Source organism: Pelodiscus sinensis, chromosome 1 (assembly GCF_049634645.1).
Source record: "Pelodiscus sinensis isolate JC-2024 chromosome 1, ASM4963464v1, whole genome shotgun sequence".
Lineage (NCBI taxonomy): Eukaryota > Metazoa > Chordata > Testudines > Trionychidae > Pelodiscus > Pelodiscus sinensis.
Genome location: NC_134711.1, coordinates 102,752,047 through 102,777,852, shown reverse-complemented (window position 1 = coordinate 102,777,852; position 25,806 = coordinate 102,752,047). Strand labels below are relative to the sequence as shown.

At 44.6% G+C, this 25,806-nt stretch overlaps 1 protein-coding gene across 5 annotated transcripts in view; it reads right to left on the bottom strand.

Annotated features, from left to right (window-relative positions):
- The window catches only part of AGK (acylglycerol kinase), a 56,984-nt gene that overhangs the window by 3,886 nt on the left and 27,292 nt on the right, over positions 1 to 25,806 (bottom strand). For all 5 annotated transcript variants that reach the window (XM_006133374.4, XM_006133375.4, XM_006133376.4 and 2 more), the window contains 11 exons: positions 25,406 to 25,485; positions 23,630 to 23,705; positions 22,264 to 22,356; positions 21,250 to 21,282; positions 17,465 to 17,559; positions 15,317 to 15,386; positions 13,294 to 13,373; positions 11,302 to 11,359; positions 9,176 to 9,323; positions 8,061 to 8,158; positions 3,506 to 3,576 (listed from right to left, as the gene is read on the bottom strand). In XM_006133374.4, the coding sequence (XP_006133436.2) occupies positions 3,506 to 3,576; positions 8,061 to 8,158; positions 9,176 to 9,323; positions 11,302 to 11,359; positions 13,294 to 13,373; positions 15,317 to 15,386; positions 17,465 to 17,559; positions 21,250 to 21,282; positions 22,264 to 22,356; positions 23,630 to 23,705; positions 25,406 to 25,485 (902 nt within the window). The remainder of the gene's footprint in view (positions 1 to 3,505; positions 3,577 to 8,060; positions 8,159 to 9,175; positions 9,324 to 11,301; positions 11,360 to 13,293; positions 13,374 to 15,316; positions 15,387 to 17,464; positions 17,560 to 21,249; positions 21,283 to 22,263; positions 22,357 to 23,629; positions 23,706 to 25,405; positions 25,486 to 25,806) is intronic.

The following is a 25,806-nucleotide window of genomic DNA, read 5'->3' as shown; positions in this document are numbered from 1 at the left end:
CGTGATTTTGGGAATGCAACAAAAATATCTAACAATAACAGTTTTCATTGGCAATGATATCCCCCTATATATGCTAAACTGTGTGCACACGCACACGACTACTCCCTGAATCACATCACCAACCAGAAATACAGCTGCTCCCCGAGTTACGACCACCTCCACTTACGACCAAAGTGGTTGTAAATGCGGATTCGAGTTACGAACAGCGATCCATACTTACGAATAGCACAGTCGCCATGTAACTCTATGGGATCCGAGTTACGAACATTTTGAGTTACGGACCAAGTGTTGATCCGTAACTCGGGGAGCGGCTGTACATGCCAAAAGAGAACAATTACCCACCTAGTCTGTTACCTAGTCTCTGGCAATGGCCAATGCTAAACTGTTATGAGGAATCCATCAAAATGAACAATGGAGAAATGCCTCACTTCACCTGGTAACCAAGCTCAATCATTTTATATAGTGCTCAAGCTAGAAAGTGGGGAAGGAAAACAGCAGTTTCAAGTGAGGCTATGATTTAATCACTTTTACTTCTCCTCAACCTAAATATTGACTTCATCCTAGCTGCAGAGGTTAATTATTATCCACGTCTCAGACCTACAGTCCCAGAGCCCTTCAAGTGCACAGGATGACCTAAGTCTCACTTTGCAATCTGACAGCATTCAGCTTTCTCTCCTTTCAGGTTCTAAAGTACCCACAACAGACTCTGCCCCTTCATTCTCAATCCAACTTCTGGTTTCTCAGAGAGATCGAAGGGAGGGACACACTATCCCCTATACATACTAAACTGACCTCAATGCCTACAAAAATGCACTTCCACAAACATCTCCAACCAACACCCTAGCTAGGTAAAAAGGGACAAAACTCCTCTATGCAAATGATTCCTCAAAAGCTTCGAAAGACAAGCTCCTCTGCTTTGGTGGCTGGCAGTAGGAACTCTGTGATGAGGTGGCTTTGATGGTGCTATCCATTGGGAGCTTTCCTTCAGGTGGCATTTTCTATTGGTGTCCCTCCCAGGGTCCTGGTTTGATTCAGCTTTGTTTTTTATAAACCAGTCTTCTCTTTTGAGGGCTAAAGAAACCTTCTCTATTTTCTCTTTCTTGATTTACCTTCAGAATTGTAGGGCCGGGGTAAAAGAGCTGTTGGGTACATGCAGCCAGCTGCATGGATTTACATTCTTCAAAGGCATGACTGTGTAACTGCAGTCACAGAATGTGACATACAGGAAACAGTGTGTGTTGGGTGTGCTGGTGACTGCGAATGGTTTTCTGACTTTCCATTGATTTGCTGGCACCTTCCTAGTGGTGAGATGTTCCAGACAAGACCACAATCTCCTATTTGTTTCCCTCTTCTGGTAAGGCAGATTCCTTTTGCTGTCAATGGTAACAGTATCAAACATTTCTGTACAGCACAGATTCAAAGAGCAGGCAGCCTATAGTCAACATGGAGGATGCAATTTATACCTAATGCCATATGAAGAATTATATATTCATAGTTCTGAAGATACTGTTTCCACTGAGGTAATGTGGAGTGCTCAAATAAGTTGCCTGTTGCTGCTATTAAAATACTGTAAAACAAGATACAGATGTGCAGTAACTATGTGACACCTAAAATCTGCGTACTGCATTTTCACACCTTTCTATCTGGTTTCACTAGAGGGAGCTCTAGGATGGGAAAACAGCAGCTGTACCCAAAAGACCAGCCTGCTGGAATAAGCAGAATCTGATATTGCAGGAGATTCCATGTGATGGTCCTTTAGAGCAGGGGTGGGCAAAGGAGCCTATGTGGGCTGGAGCCGACTAACAAGCCAGTGGATCTGGCCCGCATCCGCCCTGCTGCTCCTCCACCCCCAGGCCAATTGAGATCTGGGGATGGGGGAATGTGCAAAGTCTCCTTCCCCAGCCAGGGGCATGCAGCACCAGAGGGAATTGCTGGCTATTTTAAAACAGCTGGTGGTTCTGTGTAGCTGCCACATGCCCCTGGCAGGGCCATGGCAGGAGAAGAGAGACTTTGCATGCTCCCCCCCACCCCCAGGCCCTGATTGGTCTGGGGCAGGAGGAGCGCACCAAGTCTCCTCCCACTGCAGCCCTTAGAGGGAACCACCAGCTATTTTAAAACAGCTGGTGATTGTCTCTACGCACTGAGGGCAGGTGAAGAATTCACACACTCCCACACCCCCAGGCCAATCAGGCTTTGTAGGCAGGGGAGCATGAGAAGTCTCCTGCAGGGTGACCCCCTTTTAGAAATTATTGCCCTCCCCTGCCCGGGTGTGTCTAGACTACATGCCTCCTTCGACGGAGGCATGTAGATTAGCCAGATCGGAAGAGGGAAATGAAGCTGCGATTAAAATAATCGCGGCTTCATTTAAATTTAAATGGCTGCCCCGATCTGCCGATCAGCTGTTTGTCGGCAGATCGGGGCAGTCTGGACGCGACGCGCCGACAAAGAAGCCTTTCTTCATCGGCACAGGTAAGCCTCGTGAAACCAGGTTTACCTGTGCCGATGAAGAAAGGCTTCTTTGTCGGCGCATCGCGTCCAGACTGCCCCGATCTGCCGACAAACAGCTGATCGGCAGATCGGGGCAGCCATTTAAATTTAAATGAAGCCGCGATTATTTTAATCGCGGCTTCATTTCCCTCTTCCGATCTGGCTAATCTACATGCCTCCATCGAAGGAGGCATGTAGTCTAGACACACCCCCCTAGAGGAATCACACTCCACTTCAACAAGGAGTAATAATGTGGTAAACTTGGTACTGCGGATGCTTAGAGGAAGTAGGAAAGATCAGATCAGTGTCTTATGCCTCCTAGCAGCTCATTTAACGAATAAAAGAAATGCACATATCACAGGAGGGCATCCCAAGCAGAAGGGAGGTGGTGAGTAAGGTGATGAGAAGTATCCAGACTGCTTTCCCTGTACCAGGTACCCATGCCTGGAACCCCTGGTCTGCCCATGCAACCACTCTACTTGTTCAAGTCCCTCCTTAAAATGCTCTTCTTCCAAGAGGCTTTTCCAGTGGAGACCTCTCTTCAGAGATGTGTTAGTGAGATAAGGGACTGAAGCACTTTACCCCTTCCCTTAAAAACAGAATCCTGACACTAAAATAGAAGCATGTTGATTTCTTCTGCAGAAATCTTGCTGTTTAGATGAACAGTAGGGATGCAGAAGGGATGTTGCCTGGCTGCCTGTCTTTAAAGCACCTAGCCTCCTGATGGTGTTATGCCAATAACAATATCAATCAGTATTGGAGGGGGAAAGAAGATTAGTGCAGAAACCATAGACGGTAGGGAGGGGAGCTCCAGCCGCACAACACTGGCTCTTGCTTTCAAAATAACAACAACAAAATAATATAAACCTGGATTTGAACACACAAAACCCAGAACCCCCACAAGCCATACCCCACTTTTGTCCTCTCAACATAATGGCCAACACAATCGCTTTTGTGACTTACCTAAAAAAAAAAATAAAAAAAAAATCTAGCTCACAGCAGCCTCCTCATTACTCACCCTCTATCTATGAAGTCTCCCTTGCCGACTGTATCCGGTTCAATGCAAATATTCATGAAATCTTCTGTGCGCTATGGAAAAGATTCAGAAACCAAACTGTGAATGTTTCTCTAGCATCACATCCTCTGTACTGAAGCATGTGCTTGAAGCCCTCTTTAAGACAGCCCATTTCCACATCCCAAACTATCCCACAGAAAAGAGGGTTGGTTGGTTTTTTTGTAAGGGATGAGAAAAATTTATTTTTTCCTCACTTAATGGTCAGCATTAGGTTAGAAATGATATTTAATGATTCCTGACCTACCATTATTCTGTACCAAACACCACATCACGTATTCAACAAAAAATAATAAATAGGACTGTCAATTGGCATTTCAAAAGGGGCAGCTCTACGGAAGCCCAGGATCAGCTGGAGTTCTCAGCTGACCCTGGCTCCGTGCAGTGCTGCCCCTTGGAAACACCAGAGTGCCCAGCTGATCCTGGGCTCTGTGTTCCACTGCCCCTTTGAAGCGCAGCTCTGGTGCTTCAAAGGGGCAGCGCAGCATTAATGCCTGCAATTAACATGTTAAAAAAATTAACGCATTAATCCAGCCCTGCATTAATCGCAGGCATTAACACACATCAACTGACAGCTCTAATCCTCATAGATCATGAAAACACAGCAGAACTGTGTCAATGTCTGGAATAATTCAATAAATTCCTCTATATAATCAATATATTTGTGTCCCTATTCAAATGAGTCCTTTTTTAGCTCAGCCCCAGTTGTGGGTGGCACAGGGCCAGAGAGGGACAGACTCTGCTGTGGGCAGTGCAGAGGGTTTTTTTTGGGGGGGGGGAGGGGGAAGATGGGGGAGCTCAGCCCCCAACTTCAGGTGGCACAGAGCTCAGAGTCAGCCCCCAAGCTCAGGGGAGGGGTAAGCCCCTAGGTTGGGGCGGGGGGTAGACCATGGGCAATGCAGAGTTTGGGAGGGGGGGGACTCAGCCCCAGAATCAGATGTGGGGAAGGGTCAGTCCCAGCCCCAGGAGGCAAAGAGAGGGTGGCTTGGGTGAGCCCTGCTTGGGGGGTAGGGGAGGAGGAAAGATGGCTTAGACAAGGCCCCCCTCCCCCATGCTGTTTTATTTTAAAAAATATGGTCACCTGGGAGGGAAGAGGGATGAGTGTCAGGGTCTTTACTTCTTGTTTACTTCTCCCTTGGAGTTGGGACCTCTTAAGGTTTTTTCCCCCCCTATCTCACTGCTTCTTTTTTCTTTGCGCCCTCTGGTGGCAGTTTGCATTACTGCGCCTTACCAGAGATGGTCTCTGAAACAGCTCATGCTGGTTTCCCCTCTCTGTGATTAACATGCGTTAATCGCAGGCATTACTGCCCATTGACAGCCCTAATATTAAACCATTTTTATTATTGTTTTACTGTTTATGCCATTGGGGTTTTTTTTTTGGCAGGGGTTGGGGTTTTTTGCATTCTATGCAACTAGTATGATGAAAGCAGGTTATTCAGTCTGACTTCAGTTTTCAGTAGTTCGCTCAGGTTCTTACGTACTAGCACAATGCTGCAATGTGTAGCCAGCAAGAGATGCAAGAGGTTACGTTCATTCATTTTAAAAAACAATAGTCAATGGAGTTAAATATATCAATGATGGAAGTATTTCTTTTGGTCCTTGATTTTGTAAAAGCTTTTCTATTGCCAAGGTCGAATCGGGGTCAAAATTCACTTTAAAATTCACATTTTCACTTTAAATTCCTGGCATAGCTGAACCATAGTCTTGATTTCTCAACTGGTACATGCTCTTACATAAAGCCTGTACTAGGAATGTTTACTCCTGGATCTATGGTAATGTTGGTCAGGGGAGTGATTTTTTAACATTTCTCTTATGGCAAAATCCCTAGTGTAGATTCAGCTAGACTGGCAAAGAAGTTATCTCATCTATGAAACTGGTATAAGCTGCACTGGAAAAAGCACTCTGACAGTACAGTTTGAACCTCTCTAGTCCGGCAATCTGGTCTGGGAACATCTGTGGTCCGGCATGATTTTAGTTAGCCAGATGTCCGCTTATCATAAGCATGGCCAAGTTTCCCACAGTCCCATAAAGTTTGTTTACAGCCACCCATCCTGACTCTCTCAGGGTATGTCTACACTACCCTCCTAGTTCGAACTAGGAGGGTAATGTATGCATACCGCACTTGCTAATGAAGCCCGGGATTTGAATTTCCCGGGCTTCATTAGCATAAGCGGGGAGCCGCCATTTTTAAATCCCCGCTGCTTCGAACCCCGTGTAGCGCGGCTACACGGGGCTCGAACTAGGTAGTTCGGACTAGGGTGCCTATTCCGAACTACCGGTACACCTCGTTTCACGAGGAGTACCGGTAGTTCGGAATAGGACCCTAGTCCGAACTACCTAGTTCGAGCCCCGTGTAGCCGCGCTACACGGGGTTCGAAGCAGCGGGGATTTAAAAATGGCGGCTCCCCGCTTATGCTAATGAAGCCCGGGAAATTCAAATCCCGGGCTTCATTAGCAAGTGCGGTATGCATACATTACCCCGCTAGTTCGAACTAGCAGGGTAGTGTAGACATACCCTCAGTGTTTGTGCTGTAGTTAGCTCCAATTTACCCCTACATGTCTTCTCAGAGCCCAGGAAGCAGTGGAAATGTTGGTAATGCTGCTAGATAATACTAATCTCTGATGGTTTGGCAAATTCTTTGGATTGGCACAGATCAGGTCACTAAGATGCCAGGCCAGAGAAGTTCCACCTATATAAGATGAATCTAAACTAGAAGACCTGGCTGATATAGCTGTACCTATACAGATACCAGTACACTCAATCTAGTATAGATTAGGCCTGAGTTTGGGGTAGGAAGGAGGAAGGAATGGCTCATTTTTATTGATATTATTCATTTGAGGTGCCTATGGCTGAGTAATCAGCCAATGTGACAGATTCCAAAGAGGGTCTCTATCCAGTCCCTTCAGGCTTGGAGGCAGGGGATGGACAATGAGCATTATATATGGTCTCAGGGATGAGCGTAAAAGCATGGATGACATAAAGGGAACAATATGGATGGGAATAAGACAGGATAAAGAAGATGCTTATTTAACGAGGTGAAGCGGCACGTAGGTAAACTGTTTTGTTCCTCCAGCCACTCACCCAAAAGATGGCCAACTCATGGGGTGGCACTGATGACTACAGTAGGGACAGCATGCCCATCCCCACTAACAAGTCAAAAGCCCCTAGCGCTGCTGCTGCTGCTGCTGCTGCACAGAAAGGCAAAGGGAAGGGAAATGAAGCGGCAAGCAGAGGGACGGGATTATGGTAATGGAACAGTGAGCTCTTCACTTTAGATCACCGGTTCAAATCCAGTCCAGTTCAGTAGTGCCCAAGGTGGTTACCATCCAAGGACTGTTCAGTGGCTAGTCTGAAATGATTTGATACCTTCAGTCCAGTTCCTGCTGGTAGTCTGAGCAGGGAAGCCAAGGCTGCATGGAAATTAAACGACCCCTGCGCCACCACACTGTGGCATGTTGGGGGCAGAGCAGCCAGGGCACTGACAGCCTCCATGGGCCCTTGGACAAGGTATGCATGGGGACAGCTCCTGCTCCAGGAAGGGGCGAGGCCCTGGGTGTAAGGGGCAGGGTGGGGGCAGCCAGCCCTGCATACCGCATGGAGCACAGCATGCTGGCCCCCAGACAGTCCTCAGTGCGACCCAGAGCGTGGCACACCCCCAGCCCTTAACAGCGCCCAAAACATGCAGCACAGCACTCCGGCAGCAATTTAAAGGACCTGGGGCTTCTGGCCCCTTTGCCTGCCTGCCTGCCCTCCTCCCTCTGTCAGCAGGCCGGCACTGCAGCACAGGGAAGGTTTCCCTAAATTGCCTGTTCTCTCTCTGGTCCCACAAACCAGGAGCTCTGATCACAATGTTGATTCAGCACTTCAGAACTAAAGACTTAAATCAACCCAGAAATCTTTGCTGTGATTTCATTGCTGTAACACAAGGACTCCAGCCAGAGCTGGCATTGGGGCACTTGAAATACACAACTGCATGTTGCGCCAAGGAGGCTCTCACCGGGACAATTATACTTGCCTCTTCCCTGCCCCTCACAAAAACAAACAACTACCGCCAGCTCCTATCCTCTTTCATTTAAAATGGCCATTGTCCTTCTGAGTCCTTCACTCTGCAGTTGGCAGAAGGACAGGGCCAACATTCCAGGCACACATCCAGGCTTATTGCTTCATTTCAGCATCAGTAAACAACATCTCCACTTTTCTATGGGGCAAGGAGAGGACGTGGATAATTCCTGCCATGAAGGCATTAGGATTTCCCTTGGTTACTGAAAATTTCCTGATTTTTTTTATTTAACTAACACACACACCCACCCACCCAGCCCCAACCTAGGTTTTGCAATCCAGCCTTGCAAGACCTACACAATGACCCTTCACACCATCCCTCTCTTGGATTCTTCTGCAGTTCCATACTCAATTACAATTTACTCTGTGTAGCTGCAGAGGGAGTTCAGCAAGGAAGGCGTGCTCAGTATGGAAAGGGATTGATTTAAACTGTGCACTTACTGTTAGGTCAAGCTGCCTGTTCTGAGTTGTGATGGAGAGTTCAATGGTGGACAGCTGCATTTCTTCCCAGGGCTCCAGGGTCATCTCCTGGGGGATTTCTGAGAGGCCAGAAGGGACAAGACCATTAGTCAGAAAGTAAATTACACAGACCAGTGTTCCACTGCTGTGAAATATGAAAGACCAATGCCAGTCAAAACTACTCTGTCCCATTATTTCCAGAGGCTTTGTTTCCTTAGCATTTAAAAAGTGACAAATAGAGAAGGAAGCTGTCGGGGCTGAGGCTGGAAAGTTAAGGTGACAGCACATTGCATAAAAGCTTTAAAAGCAGCTCCTAGTGACCCCAAACTGACAGGTCTCACGGGCTCACAGAACAGGAGCACTTAGAAATCTATTAAAGGGATGTGGTCCCACTCTAACAAAAAAAAGCTGTGACATTCAGGATGCTATGCTAGTATTTATTTCCCAAAGACAAGTTCTTCCTGTCTCTGCCACAGCCTATGCCCTCCACATACTACTTCTTTTAGCTCCCCTCTACATTTGAAGGGTTTCTGGCCTGGAAGAAGTGAACGGGGGTAGGAAGCCCATCAATACCAGTGGTGCATGAAAGGCACCTCCCCTCCTGGGACTTGTGAGACACTCCCACCCCCTGCTGTGCCAGGAACTAAGTAGCAAGAACTCCCAAGGGGCAGGATCATGGGCCAAATCTAGGCCATCAAGATGGCCCAAAACTTACTAGTTCAGTGAATGAGTCTCACTCCTGTCAGTACTTGCATTTGCTGGCCCAGCTAATAAGCTGAAGCTCATGTTGTAGGTGTTTGCTGGGAGAGGGTCAGAGCACAGAAGGTACTTCTCTGTCCCTTTACTAAATGCCATTATTCCCAAGCTAGCAATAATGACAGTGTCCCTGCAAGCAGCCTGACAGAGCTTTAGGGATGGTGGATATAGTGGGGAAAAAAAGGGTGAAACCTAGAAATGAAACCTGGACAACATTCATAAACTACAGTGGAGTCTAAGGATAAAAGCGCACTCAGACTGGGTCTGCTCCAGCCTGATTGGATGTTGCACTGTTGAATAAAGCCCCTCTCTGAGTCAGTACCCACACACATACTGCTTACCCTCTTGGGGAGACGCCCAGTACAGTGAAAGCCTCCTGTAAATCCTCACAAACAAAGATGGTCTGGACGGCTTCTCTTCTGGCTCCTCGGGGGGTCTTTTGGTTGGGCCCAAATACATAAGGGAAGCTTGATGTTTCTGAGGCCATTCCTTGGATTTACCGAAACAGGAGGAAGAAAAATGGCCTTCTGGTGAGCAACCATCTCTTTATGCAGTGTGAGAGAGTGGGAGGTGACAGTTACATTCCCTTCACAGCCCAAAGATCCCACCTCCTCATAGCCCATTGTAAGGCTCTCCAACCTTTAGATTCCCACGTGGGAGCAGAAATTCTCCCAGCTGGGGAGGATAACACAGGACTTCAGATCCTATTCTAGTCCTCCCTAGGAAGTATATTTCCTCCCCAGCAGAGGGCTGAGTATGTGTTGCCTCTACAACAGGAGGATGATAGAGAGTGAGATCTGAATTAGAAATCAGGTTCTTCTACATGGCAACACACAGAACTAACCATAGGGCCACAGAGGCAGCTCCAGTAACTTCACAAAACATTTGAGACAAAACTCTAACATATAGCACAGTGTTGGGAGAGCCCTGCAGACCATGTTTGCAGATTGCAGATGCACGAGGACCCACATCCTGCAAATCAATGGATCTCCACAGACCCATGTATGGATTGGAGGTGGACACAAATTTTGTATCCATGAAGGGGTCTGTTACACGCTGATATTTCTGATTCTAATGCCACAACCCTAGAAGCTAAAATAAAAGGTTAGCTTGCAAATAGTGCCTGAGGCTAACACTAGAGATACCATTTACAACCATTTTTAAACTAATTTCTGAAAGACTAAATTCAGAAAGAATAACTGATGCCAGCTGGCTTGGTACTGGAATTAACACAATACAGAAATTCAGCGGATAGCCCACATGCACAACGTCACCTATTCTTTCCCCTGGACAAAGTTGAGGAGTGTGAGGTAAAAAGTGACAAGCTTGTTTTGGATCAGGGGAATCATGATGTAGAGCCCCTTCCTATCATACCTCCGAGCATGGTGAAAAGTTCCATCGTAGCTCCTGGTCACATTAATAGGACTGACAGAATTGTGTAGGAAGAGCAGTATAAGCATAAGAATATTAATGATCCTGGGAAAAAAACAGGGCCCTGAACTTAGGAATTTGGAAGAGATACTATTATGGCTCAAAACACCATAAAAGCTGCTATTTTTTGGAGCCATCATTTTAGAATACAGCAAAACAGTCACCGTAATGCTATTATGCACAATCATGGTAAGCCCTTCAAGTGGAATACTGTGATCAATTATGGTCATCCCATTTCAGAAGGGGTATAGCAGAGACAGGAAAGATACAGAGTTGGGAAGTGAACATGATTACTAGCATAACAAGACTCTGAAAAAAAGAAGAGATTAAAATAGTCTTGTGACTATTTAAAGGCCCTTGACTGATTTTTCTGTGGGTCGGTAGCCCCCAACCCAAAAAAGGTCTCCTAGCTCTGTGTTAAGAGAATCAGGAGGACAGTGTGATCAGAAATACATGGTCTTCAACACAGATCAGATTTTAAGTTTCGTACCACCCCTTAAAGCATCTGAAAATGAAAAATCAGCAATTAACCTTTGTGTTCAATTCACCACACCTGAAAGCCTCTGATTATCAACACTCACATGCAGTCTAATTAAAGGCATTTTTAATGTCAGATGAATAAATCAGGGTGAAGTGTTACCATAAGGAAGCCTGAACACAAACTGGAGAAAGGTGACTCAGCTCCCTCTACTAGTTATCAGCTGCACCAGCCTCTCTCAAGCTTCAAAAGTGGTTATCTGCTCCCTCTAGTGATTGAATGTGGTTCCAGCAGGCCCTCAGAGCAGGAATTTTCCAATGTATTGTAAGAAACAACATATCCCCCTCAGAGCGCCACAAAATTAAGGTCCTTCATGCTTCTAGCTATTCAAATGAGCTGAATTTTCCTCTCAAGTTTATGTTGTTACTGGAACTCCGTGATGGCATTATAATGGGTGGAATACTGCTCAATATACCATGCACACACACAGCCTCTCTTTCCCCCTTGCTAGGTATAATTTGCTGCTTTTTGTTATTTAGTAATGCACTAATGCTTTACCTTCAGTGTGTTGAAAAAGTGAGCTGCTTTGGTTTTCAGAGGCCCAAGGTACCAGTATCTAAAAAGAACCAAGGCAAAATTCATGAGAACACTCAGGATCCATTGGGTAAAGCCTTTCATGAATGCAGCACATGCCAAAGTACATACATTTGCTTTCCACTGAAGTTTATTCTTGTGACTTGACTTCAAGATACAACAAAACTGACTTATCCACCACAGGATGTTTAGCTCCCACAACAAAACAGCAGCGAGATGTAATCATTAGCACTTTTAATTCATTGTCCTCACTGTGCTTTGTGAAAATATAATCAGTATTGTTATATTACAGAGGGAGAAACTGCAGCCCACAGAAATGTGCTCAAGGTTACACACCAAGGCAGGGGCAGAATCAAGAAGAGGGTCGTACCTTAAGTCCCATGTGCCATTGCTGAGCTGTCCAGATCAGAGACATGCACTACCAAACCTGCACTACAGGTGGGACCAGGAGACACAGCACAGTGCTACCTAGTTATCTGACACAATCCAGAATGACTCAGGCTCCCCTGGTCAATAGCTGCTGGGATGCATCTGGGCAGGCTGCAGGAAGGGATGGGATGGAGGAAGTGAAATCACTGGCTTCAGAATTAAAGGAACAGATGTTCCTAATGTTCATTTGCCTGAAAGTGCTCTCACCCCAAATAAGTACTTCAATATATCAGTACAGTTACCTACTATGACATTTAATGACACACCCAGAGCATTGACATTGCATATGAACTCCTTTGGAGAGTAGGAGACCTAAACTCTATATAGGCTTCCACAAACTTCAACCAGGATCCTGCCACACCTCGTGTTACACTGTTACCACTAAACCACTGACTCACCTAACTTCCCTCCCAACCGCGACACAACTACCACCATCACCACCACACAAGACCAAAGACATCATGGCCATCCCATGGGACAGTGTCTAGACTGAAATGGAAAGATAACCATCAGGGAATCCACACTTACCGTCCCATCCCTGCTTAACTTGTGGCTCAGCTCCATCTGTGCTATGCCTTAGCTCGCACCTTCTTTTTTACCTACCCATTGGGCCACTAGCACAATACAGAGTCTAAAGCACACCAAGTCCTGCAGAAAGAGATCACTGCCTGGGAAAGATCAGGGGTGACACAGTGTCAGAAGGAGTGATGACATGGGAGCCTAGCCACAGCTAGGAAAGCTAGTGAGTATTTAGGGGAGAAAAGAACGCAGCCTGTTAGCTACTGGCCCCGGGAAATCTGGGGCTACAATTAAGAGGCTCTTCTGTGACACCATGGCAAGCACCTTCTCACCCTCACCAATTGCTGCATTTTCCTGCTCCTCTAGTGACAAACACTCTCATCCAAGACAGGCCTTGTCACCCCATTCTGCTAACTTCTAACCCTGCATCTGCTGACTCAGGTGGTTCATGCAGGAACTAGCACATCCCTTTGCTTCCCAGGCACCCAACAGCTGCATTACAGCTCAGTGCTATTCATTTGGAGCAAAACCAGCATTTATTAGTTTAGTAATCACGAAACAGTGATCAGATGGTACATTCTATGCCACTCCTGGCAGGAAGTGAAGGACATTTCCTATTGTACTTGAAGTTCTTTGCTGGAATTGAATTACATTGAATGAGGGGGTGTGCGCCTTTTCCTTGGCGACTGATGAAACCCAATGCATAGTCACTCCTCTAGGACTCAGGAAAATGCTTATCCTGTTGGCTTTGTCTGTGAAAGAATTTCCAGAATCGGACCTCACAGGGCAAGTGTGACATTACCATTCACAAAATCAGGTCAGCAAAAAGTAAAATGCTAAATGCATATGAAAGGGAAAACTGAAATGCCTTATACTTTATTACTGTACAATGCTAAGGAATGGGCCTATCTTTGTCCTCTTTTGGACTCCATTGCAAAAGTCTGAAGGGGAAATACTAAGTGGTATTAAAAAAAAAACAGAGTTACAAAACACACAGTATTTCTTTACTTGCTAACTTTAACTCCTGTATCTCTGTAGGATCCCCATCTTAATCCAGTCACTGCAAACACAGGTTGCTCCTTCTCTCCCTGTAAAGAAAAACAAAGAGAGATTTACATTATTTACATTATGGCACATTTACATTATTTTTTGCAACCAAAAAACACAAATTCAGCTAATCGATGATCAATCCCAGAAGTGAAATTTCATGGCAAGGATGTCCTATAATAGCCTGCAGCAATGCGGGCTAGACAAAGCTCAAGTGGTACATTCTGTCTACTCCAATAGAGAGGAAATCACAGCTGAAGGTTTCCAAGGTGCCAGTAATTTGCTTTGACTGCACACCTAGCAAGGATTATTTCAGTTTGTGGATAACAGCAGCCCAAAGAAAAGAGTATTCCACAGCACCTCTAAGCACCAGCTCCAGACAGCTGTTAGCTCACACAACAGATATACCAGAAAACGGAGATACTCAGAAAGGTGTTAGGCATGGTCAGAGGTTCTCCAGTCTCAGATTTTCCAAGATGGCAGGCTATTCATCCCAATGCCACACAAGATGTATTTTAAAATCAATTCAGACTATTATCCCATTCCTCCAGAAATAACAGCATTTGCAAGTTATTCAGTCAAGCACTTTCAGCCACCCAACAACATTTTTATACACCCAAATACGTGCTTTTGCTGAGAATATCCCACTTTATTGTATGCAGCCCATTATAAGGATGTTAAATTGCAGTTAATTTACTTTTCGAGTAGTGGATGGAATTTCCATCGACTACTTGACTAGTCAATAGGCACTTTCGCATTCCTCCTTCGAAATGTACAAGACCCCCTGCTGGGGCTCTTGTACATTTCAAAGGAGGAACGCAGAACACAGCATGCAGCCCGGGGCCAGCGGGAAGTCCCTCTCACTCCAGGCTGCACATGGGCATGCCAGCTTTGAAATGCCCCCTGGAGCCTGAGGTTAGCTGGGGACTCCCTACTTGACTGTGGGTTCTGCGCAGCATTTCCCCAGAACCCGGGGTCAGCTAGGGACTCCCCAGCTGATCCCAGGTTCCGCGGAAATGCAGCACGGAGCCCGGGATCAGCTGGGGAGTTCCTAGCTGACCCCAGGCTCCAGGCGGCGCTGTCCCTTTGAAACGCCGCCTTGGTGTTTCAAAGGGGCAGCGCTGCACAGCCGATCCCTGGCTCAGCTGTGAAGCACTGCCCCTTTGAATGCCGCCTCGGTGTTTCAAAGAGGCAGCGCCGCACAGCTGAGCCGAGATCAGCTGTCTGGCTGCCGCTTTGAAACGCCCAGGCAGCGTTCAAAGGGGAAGTGCCGCACAGCTGAGCTGGGTTCAACTGTGCAGTGCTCCCCTTTGAAGTACCCCTTTTTCCCTCCCCTTTGTTGCATCTATCTGATAAAGGCAGCAAGGGGGAGGAATCCACTAGTCAACTGACTATCCAATAAGCATTTGCTTATCGGATAGTCAACTAGTCTTTATCATCCTTAGCCCATTAGAAGGACAGATGATGATTTCTACTATAACGGCTAACGTCATAAGCACTAAATCATGACATTACTGATTGGAAAGGGAATATTTTTGTGTAAACATTATCTAACAGGATGCCCCCAATACTACTGCTATGTCTAGACTGCAGCGCTTTTCCGGGATACCAGAGGTATCCCGGAAAAGCACTGCCACATCCAAGGAACATGCCTGCTTTTCTGAAAAAAATTTCAGAAAAGTGGACGCGTTCTTTCACCATCCCTGTAAACCTCATTTTACAAGGAAGAAGAGATGGCTCGAAAGAACAGGTTTTTCTGAAATTTGGCACTGTAGACACGCCAAATTTTGGAAAAACCTCTTCCGACAGAAAAGCAGAAAAATATATGCAAATTGCAGTCTGCAATTTGCGTATCTTTTTCTGACCTTTCTATGAGGTGTAAACATAGCCTACGAAGAATGGAATGGCTCAAACTACATGAGAAACACATAGAAAAGCCTTAAGAATACTGTTTTCAGCTAAAAATGTGAATAGATTTTTTTACCTTGATCTGCAGTACATCAAGTGGAACTGTCTCTCCCTTCAAAATGGCCAATGTAGCACCAGCAATGCATCTGAAAAAACAAAAAAAAAAACAGAAGGGTACAAAAAAACCGCATGAGCTTTTAAAAGTTTTACTTATTTACATTACAGTAGCACCTAGAGACGGATCAAGATCAGGACCCCACTGTGTTAGGCAGCCCCAAAGATCTAACAGTGTGCCATTTTCTTATGGGATGGGAAACAAAAGGAGTCAGAAGTAATGAATGACAAAAGCCAGTGTAACTTTTTCAGAGAGATTCATCATCCAATTACTCTTGAGGAGTATGCACCTTCTACAGAAAGGATTCTAACTGGAAATTTCTTTTGCTATTGGCAAGCAGAGAATGTGCCAGGGGTCTGTGCACAGGACTGAACACCGTCAAAATATAGGTGCATATTACTGGTGCTATTGCCGTATATCAGTGCATTTATCTGGACAAGGGAGTGCAATACCTATTTCCTCGCATAGATGTTGTTGGTACTGAAGATAAGACAATGACTGAATAAAACATGGGAGACATTTTAAAATATTGTTGCTGGTGGATGGTATAATTTATAAAAAATGATTCAGGGATTTAATCTATATTACTATACTAAATTAATCTGGTCTATGCTCTTTAGCCTTATATCATGGCCAGGATTATTACCAGTCTTAACTCGGCCTCCATGCCACTGCTGATGGCTGCTGTTCATCCACCATGGTTAATATTAAGCCGTGACACGTGGCCCCAAAGCTTCTCTCAACTAATTATTTAAAACCCCAAGCAGATCTGTACATGGAGCCTCTTAAACATGATTTAAGGTACATTTTCTCCTTCAATCACCAAATAAGACGCAAGTTCAGTGTTGTGCACGTTTCTCAAGAAAGTCACAAATATAACACACTGAATCAAATCAATATCCACTGAAGTCAACAGGAGTTTCTCCATTAATTCATTCTTTACTCTTTATGTCTTTTAAGCTCAAAATTTAAAGTCCAATAAGCAAAGGAGGAACCAATGTCCAAATATCTAAAGTGCTACTATTTATCATTCTTACATCTGCATTTAGATTCTGTCACTAACATGGGTTGTTAATCGGCTCATCGATAAATTCTTTTTAACTCCATCAACATATTGTGGTCCCCATCTAGGCAATTCATTATCAATGGACATTAAGATTGCTCAATTCAAATGGCTTCTTCAAAGCCCAAACATAAATTATTTTTATCCTACTGTTGTCAAGAGCATTGTCTACTTTGTTGAGCTGCAAAGAACTCTGGGAGTTTTAATGAAGGATCAGATGCTATGCCAGTTGGCTTGTGGGCATTCTGTGTGACCGTTACCAGCAAGGCTTCCATAAAGCAGAATAATAATGAGTTACTCTGACAAGAGTGAACAGAGCTCATAGTGAAGGGAATACATTCATTAGGATGGGAGAAACTGGAAGGTAGAAAAATGTGGCGAGAGGAAGAAAAGGTGGTTAATAAAAAAATTAAGACACAGGAAAAATAAACTTATATTTAACATAGCAAAATGAAAAAATATAGTAATTGCCCAATTGTATCACACCCATTATCTAGCTTGTCCACTATCCTGTCTCCTGGTGAATATAAGAATGTCTCCTGGTGAATATAAGAATCTTAAACAGATACTTCAGAGGAAAGCACAAGAAGCTCTACAGTGGGCATATATGGGATATACTGTCCTACATACTGGGGAAGTTTCCTCTTAGCATCCAATAGGCAAATATTAGATTATACAGTGAAGCAGAAGAACATGTACCCTTTTTCCAAAGCCACTGGGTTGTTTTGTCTATTGTACCTCTGACTAGCTTCATTATCAAGGATGTCTTGAGGCTCAGAGTTCTACAGAAAAATTGTGCCTCCTAAAAAAATATATATTTCCTGTCTGAGTTTTAAATTTCCTTTAAATTTCAGTGACTCGCATGCTCATCCACCTTCCCAAAAACCTGTCCTTAAGACCACCAATCACTGTGTAACCCAGCGGGAAAGGGAGGAGAGATAACAGAACAAACTTAAGAAAGATCTGAAAAACCCAAACTATTCAGCAGCATTTTCCCCCTCAAAAATAAAAGCAAATCTCCTCTCCCTCTCACATGCAAAACTTACTCAACTTGGTTTCTGCTTTCAGAGTAGAGAGTTTGGCTCAGGGTACTGGTCTTTCCAAGGGGAATGAATCCAATGGGGATCTTACTGAAGATAGCCTGGAAACACAAGGAAATAAATTCACATTTACATCAGCTAAAATTAAGATTCCTATGTGAACAGCATAACTGTGTCAGATATTGCCCCCTTGGCATTAAGCTGTCAGGGACTTCCCAAAACAAGGCAGTAACACATAATGACTCTGAACATGGCATCAGAATCTCTGAACCCGCCAGTGCCAACTGGCTACAAAGGAGCTTTCTGTAATCATTAGGAGCATCATTACACACAGGCTGGCAGATATACACTAACTAATGTATGGATTCCGTCAGCAATCTGCCATCTTTCTACAACTCAAGGAGGCATCTGAAGCCCTGCTGCAGTCACTCTCATTTATCTTCGTGGAAGCCCTCTTGATAGAGCAATCTTGCATGACAAAAAGATTGCCTCAAGGGGAAAAAAAAAAAGTAGGAATTGATACAGAAGGGGTTTTGATACTGGAAGTCATTGCCTATGTTGTTTTCTGGCCCAAGGTACAGTAAAAGCCTTGTTGCTGGAAAAAGCTAATGCAACACCACGTCACAATGAACTGTTCCCCGATGTGTGTTAGCAAAAGAGTGTACATTATTGTGTATCACAGGGGTGCACAATAATTTTTGATGGGGGTGGCACTCCAAAATTTTGGTAAGTGGTCAAGGGCTGCACTTTTCTATGGAGGGAGGGTGGGGTCTGGGACAGAGGTTGAGTGCAGAAGGGAGGTTGGGGTAGTGGACTGGGATGCAGGAGAGGGTGTAGGGTCTGAGAGAGACTTTGGGTGAAGGAGGTGGCTTGCAGTGCGTAAACCTTCCTCCTCTTCCCTCGGCACAGAGAGGGAGATGGAGCAGCCAGCTGCTCTGAGCCCTGAGGCTGCTCCCTGCCTGTGGGTCCAGTGGTGTGGGCCACAGACCAGACTAAACGGCTTTGTGGGCTGAATCCAGCCCCCGGACTGTATCTTGCCCACTCCTGCTATATCACAATGTACTCTCTCTGCTGAGTAACGCAGCTTGCAGCATTGTGACACTGCAACTCCACATAAGCTAAACTACATCCCTTTACCATCACTTTTACCTGCTATCCCCTCATTTGTAAGCCCCTAGTACCTCCTAACACCCTCCTTTCACTCTACAGGCAGTCCCCGACTTACGCGGATCCGACTTATGTCGGATCCGCAGATACGAACGGGGCTGCCCCAGAGTACACGGACTGCGGGACCTCGCGGTCCTGCCGCCCGTGTACTCTGGGGCTTTCTCTGCGTCTCCCTGGTCTGCAGACCAGGAAGAAGCAGAGCAAAGCCACGGAGGGGCTCGGGCAGCCCAGGGGTACCTGGGCTGCCCGAGCCCCCACCCCCGCCCCCGCGGCTTTGCAAAGCCGAGGGGGGGGCTCGGGCAGCGGGGCACCCCAGGCGCGCCTGGGCTGCTCCTCTGCCGGCTTCCCCGTGGCTTTGCAAAGCTGCGGGGGGGCTCGGGCAGCGAGGCAGCCCAGGCGCACCTGGGCTGCTCCGCTGCCGGCTTCCCCGAGGCTTTGCAAAGCCGTGGGGGAAGCCGGCAGTGGGACAGCCCAGACGCCCCGCGGCTGTCCCGCTGCCAGCGTCCTCAGAGGCTTTGCTCCCCGTCTCCCTGGTCTGCTGGTCTCCAGCAGACCAGGGAGACTGGGAGCAAAGCCGCAGAGGACCCAGGTGGCGGGACCGCGGTGCATCTCGGTCCGCCGCCCGTGTCTTCCTGGTCTGCTGGGGTGGGGGGGTGCGCAGCTAGTACGCTCCCCCCGCCCCCCCCCGCAGACTAGGCTTTTCTCCGGACGCCTGTGGCAGAGCAGCTGGGGTGCTGCCGGTTGGTCCCGCAGCGCCGCTCTGGGCGCTACTGGTCCAACCCAGGAGCACCCCAGCTGCTCTGGTCCTGATTCAGCCGCTGCTGGTCAGTTTCAGCAGCGGCTGAATCAGGATGCCTGGGGCAGAGCAGATGGGGTGCTGCTGGGTTGGTCCAGTAGTGCCGAGGAGCGGCGCTACTGGAGCAACCCAGCAGCACCCCAGCTACTCTGCCCCAGGCATCCTGATTTAGCCATTGCTGAAACTGACCAGCGCTGACTACAGGAAGCCCCAGGCAGAGTTGCTCTGCCCCGGGCTTCCTGGAATCAGCTGCTGATCAGTTTCAGCAGCAGCTGACTTGGGAAGCTTGGGGTTCTTAAGTTGATTCTGTATGTAAGTCAGAACTGGCGGTCAGTTTCAGCAGTGGCTGAATCTGGACGCCAGTTCCGACTTACATACAGATTCAACTTAAGAACAAACCTACAGTCCCTATCTTGTACGTAACCCGGGGACTGCCTGTACTCAGTGTCCTTTTATTATTTTTTTGCAGGCCTATTTACTCCTGCTTTGCCTTTCAATTTTACTAAAGAGGGCATATCTTTAGCACCTTTAATAGTCTCCTCCTATAATCAGAAGTGTTGTTAAGACACAATTCATACAGGAAGACAGAGCACAAACAGGTGGGCAGATCTGCAGGAAACTGTTATCTCTAGTATGTCAATTGATAGTAGGGACAAAATTATGTGTGATAAGAGAATTCTCTGGCCCAAGAAATTCAGAGAGAGAAGCTCTGACCACATTACAGTAAACTCCTTCTCCCTGCAGAATAATGTAGTATGCAGAATATTGTGGGCTACTGTAAATAAAAATGCTGTCAAATGCTCAAAGATAAACACAGAAAACAGAACAGACATTCTTTTTTCTTCATTCTTTCAAGGATAGGAAACTTACTGGTCAACTGTGGTACAAAAAACAGAGAAAAATGTTTTGATGATGTTGTTCATTTCTTTGATACTCAGCATCCTTTTAAAAATTACCGGCTTATTTGCAAAATTTACTTCTAAAAATGTCTTGTCAGAGTCAGACAAAGTAATTGTGTAAGCAGGCACAGTTCTAGCTGCCAAAAGTGTCATCAGATCCTTGTCTAGATCATTTCACTGCCTTTCTGCCAGGATTCTGCCAAGAAGTTTTGGGAGCAGTGCTCCTCTGCTTTGTTAATTAGCAGTGTCATTCCCAGTAAAATATATCATCACTTCTAGTACTAGTATTCTAGCATAAGCCCTTAAAATTCGCTTTCTGCAACCATTTAGGAAAACAAAATACAGGACTATGTAGCACTTTAAAGACTAACAAGATGGTTTATTAGGTGATGAACCTAATAAACCATCTTGTTAGTCTTTAAAATGCTACATAGTCCTGTTTTTTGTTTCAGCTACGCCAGACTAACACGGCTACATTTCTATCACTATTCTTTAGGAAAATAGAAATTCACTGCTTGAATACTGACATTACATGAACATAAAAGAAGTGGGAGCACAGTCACATTGAATTCAGTTCAGCTTGTAGATACAGAAAATCACTTGTAGCTTTTTCCCAGCTCTATTGCCAAACAAAAAAAAGAACTGGGCAAAATTGGGCCATAGGCCTTTGAACGTTTTGTGCCTGGTTTCTGCACATCCCCTGCTCTGTAACTGGAAGTTCCCAACAGTTTGGATCAGGAACCATTTCACTAACTAAAAAAGGGAAAGAGAGAAAGTGGGTAAAACTACAGGATACTAGCATGACCCTTTAAACAGCAAGCTGGCCTTGGATTATCTGCAGATGTCTGCTTGGGCCAGGAGGTTCAAATGAATGCCTGGGATGGAACCCTCAGATATAAATTTTAAAAAAATAAAATAAAAAACCTCACCTCATCTGCTCTGCGGAGGAGTCCAGTGATGACCTGAAAGATAGTGGAAATATTTGGCTTTTGAATTCTTTTGTGCAATTACAGTGGAAACCTATGAAATGGAGACAACTGCTGCTCAGAATAAAGGCACCTTTATGAGACCTTCAATGTTTTATGGAAGGTGGTGTAGTTTCTTACACAGAAAGGGGTGCATTTTCTGTATCCACCATGGAGAAAAGTAGCAGGGATTTGAATGTACTATCACTGATTAAAGTCAGCATATGCATTTAAAGATGCCACAAAACCAGTGTTTGTGCTTGTGTTATGAAGGCACTCGGTATGCTCTTAACACATGAGAAAATATTTTTTTAAATAAATCAATTTTAAAGCCAGATGGAACTATAATTAGATCACCTAGTCTGACCTCCTGTATAACGTAGGCCATACACCGTTTCAACCTGTTACTCCTGTAGTAAGCTCAATAACTTGAGTTTGACTAAAACTTATCTTCCAGAAGGCAGCCTGTTCTGATGTGATAACATGAAGAGATGGAGAATCTGTGACTTCCCTTGATAGGTGATTCATTCTAATTGCTTGCACACAAACAGCACCCTATTTTGAATTCTTTGTAACTTTTTAAAACATTCTTTATTTTCTTTCATCCCGGGTAAAGCATGCATCCCTTGCTCAGGACTATGAATGTGCTATGGATTAGTTTTGACAATGACACCACTTGAGAGTGATCAGGCAAAAAGATATCAGAACATGTTTTCCCAAGTGACATATGTTCAAAATAGCATAAAATACCCTGAGAAAGGACACATCCACCCTTGCACACACATCCCACCCCCTTTGAGTACAGAAGGGTTTTAACCCCAAATCAGAAAGGCATAATGACTGAAAACTGGTGTTATGTAATGAACAGCTCTCAAATCAGAACTATAGCATTCTGCAGTTACGTTATACAACATTCCATCTTTCTAGCCCCAATATGGTATTGTGACTTTTTACATACAAACCAGGAGAAACTCCTACCTCCTGTACCGTTCCATCCCCTCCTGCAATAATGATCAGGTCCGTATTTTCCATCAACTCCAGCAGCTTTTTTGCTTGTCCTTCATAATCTGTCTGAGATACCAAGAGAAACCAAGGTTTAGAAATTCAACTTACTATGCCTATAGCTCCATGTCCACAGGGACACCTCTGATACCTATGATTTGCTCTACTACTGATCTTGTAAAAACATCATGCACTTATTATACTACCTGCACAGAATCACTTCACCCATGAGTGAAACAAGTCCCTTGTTTAACAGCACTTCTTGTTGAAGCAGTTCATATGCCACAGTGAACCTACACAGGCGTATCTGGAATACAGTTGTATTCAGCTAAAACTGCATTGAGAATTAAGATTGACTGCATGTAGTCTAAGAAGAACTTAACACAAACACCTAGTTTTCACTCTTGTTCCTGCAAAAGAAAACATCACAGGGTCTTTAATGATCATAAGTGGTAAGGTGTGTATCCAGAAGAATAGTGCTTCTCAACAAGACGAGTTCAGTGGTGAGCATGAGGGTTCAATGCCACAACAAACTCTACTTCCTGCAGCACCTAGTTTTCCTGTAGTGGTCTCTCATCCAAATAGTGGCCCAGTCATATTCCGCTTACCATGTGAAACACCTGCTGCAGTTTGACAAGCGACTTATAAAATAAATACAACAACTAACATTTCCTCTTTGGCGGACACTATATTTTTAGTAGAATAAACACCAATAAAAAATAAGAGGTTTATCATGGAAAAATATAGCACAATCTCGTCAATAAGGCTTCAAGACAAGAAAGATATATACATAATAGTACATATATCTTCCAAAGAGTAGGTTTTATTCCCAATGTGTAATGAATACTCAACAGCCAACGTATGAGTCTCAAGGAGTCTTTGGAAACAGCAGGAACCCTTCACATTTGTTTTTCTTTTCCTTCCCACTGAAGGCTCTTTGTAAATCCACCCCTTTGTAGTTTAGCCTTCCCCTCAGGAGAACAGAACATTTCATTATTTGGGGAGTTATTAAGGTATGCAAGATTTATTTTTAATTAATCTGTAGCTCTAAGGGATTGTAAAACTCTCTCAAATATCAAGACAGAACTGGTAACTCCAAGGACCGTGTGGGCTGTGTGTCTGTTTTATCATCTGACACTCAAATATTTGGGAGAATCTCCTCTTAAATGTCTGTTATAGAAGTGTTACTGCATGCATGCACCTCCCCTCTCCCCAAACGTGGTTGAAAATTAAAAGCCACTGAAGCAGTCTGTAAATTAACTGAGAAGTTTAAAAACTCATTATTAAGCATCAGTACAAAATCTCAGAGTAACGCTGGTTAATGTTGCAGATCAACTCTTACCTTAACTATGGTTATATCCAAGCCAGATAAGTGTAAAATTGGAGCAGCATTCTTTTCAAAAAGGTTTCTTGCTTTTCTGGAGAAAGAAAGGAGGAAATTATTTAAGAACTGGAGGGAGATGGAAAATTCAAAGCAAAGACAATCAATCAATCAATCAAACAAACAAAGTACATGTTCTGTGGAATATCTCTCAGGCTGTCAAAAGTCAGTCATGGGGGAAGGTTGTTTTGGTCTTAATTTTCTAGAATGGTTTCTTAAGTATGTCAAATTTCATGCAGTTTTTATGGATGCAAAGGAATCTTTTTAAACGAGTCCCCAAAATAATTAGTAATATACAAGAGCTTGAGAGTAATTTATTATTTATTACACAATTAATGTGTTATGGAACACCATGCCTTAAAGTCATGTAGGAAGCAAATTCTAGTTTTAAAGGGGAAATATTTTTAAAGTTACTTGTTCTATATATTATTTAATAAGTTTAAAAACAAAAACTTTACCTGACCTTCTTTTTGTAAAGCTTTCATGCATTTTATGCCTGTAACTGCATAATAAAATAACTATTCCATTAATTATACATTACTTGCAAGGAGCAGAGCCCGGGGAATAGAAAATGGAGACTTTAAATTATGGACACTGTACATTTTTCAAAGATGAATGGTTTGTCGCAATTCTGCCCCATCGCCATAGAACAAAACATGTAAGACAAAGCACTTCCAGGACAGGTAACTCAATTGGCCCTTAATATTATTCACTGAACCTACCCCCGCCCCCCCTAAATGTGACAGGACTCATAGCCCATCAGTAGAGATATACATAGGCATCACCAGTAAGCAAACCATTTTTACAAATGTTTTCAAGACAACTGCTGGCATCCTCAAGAAGACTAGCTCTCTGTTTCTTACTTAAGCAAGTACACCATGCTCAGCAGCACCATTCTACTGGGCAGACCCCCCTTCCCCAATAGCTGACTTCCATGCAATAGGATCACTGATTTCTTATCAACTCAAAAGTAGGTGACACTCTGGCTAGATAAGATATGGTTACTATTGCTGCTGGAGAGGAAATCAAGGTCTTTTGTAGGAAGTGAATACTGAGTACCCAAAAGCAGGAAATCAGAAAACCAACAATGGAGAAAACTTAAAATATTTGGGGATTTGCTCTTTTTTACAGTTTTTTTAACTTCTATATCTTGGATACAACACTTCTGATGTACATAACATACATAAGAGTTAGGTAATTTCAATGGAGTGGAGACAAGCTTGAAACCGACAGGATAGCTGGTGCTCACAATTAGGGTTGCCAGGTATCCGGTATTGAACCAGACAGTCCGGTATATTCACCTCCTGTCCAGTAAAAAAAATTCAGAAAATACCGGACACCTAAAATGTCCGGTATTTTCTGATTTTTTTCCCAGCCAGGAGGTGAAAATTCCAGGTGCTTACCAGGTTCCGTAGGGGAGCTGTCCGGCCCGATGCAGGGAGGCAAGATAGCAGGCAGCCACCAGCAGCCTGCTAGGGCCAAAAAGCCTCAAAAGTGTTTCTTAAAGGGGCCACGCTGGTGGTTTTTAATTTTTTTTAAAATGTTTTTATTGCTTAACAACTCTCAGGGTCCCCTCCTCCCCTCCAACAGAATTTTTTCCCCAGCGGTTTTGTTTTGTTTTTTGGAGGGTGGGGGTTGGTATTTTTGGTTAAACCACTGGCAATCCTATTCACAATGAAGGACAACTTAGAAGTATAAAAGTGGGATTTGGGGAACGGTGCATAAGGAAAACTTTACCCTTTGCAAGCTGCTGGGTTGAGAAAAACAGTTGCTTTCTTCACCTGCATGTTAGAAGGTATCAGCTGGTTGCCAAACACCTAAATAAGAAGAAAAAATGGAGGAAATGTGGAGTTTCTCTTCTAAGTCATCTGTCACTACAGTTTCAAATAATGGATCCAAACAAACATCATCATCATCATCTTCTCCTCGCCCCATATGACATACAAAAGCCTTCCCAATCAGGCCCATCACACAGATTGTCACATTAGCAGAGCATTATTCGCAGTGAGTCCTCGTTCCAGTGTTGCAAGGAATTTCAAAGGCTCAAGTCCTCCTGAGCAAAAAGTCCTTTGTCCCATGTCTCCTACTCCCACTACTATTTTTCTTCATTTCAGATCTAAATTTTGCCACCATGGACA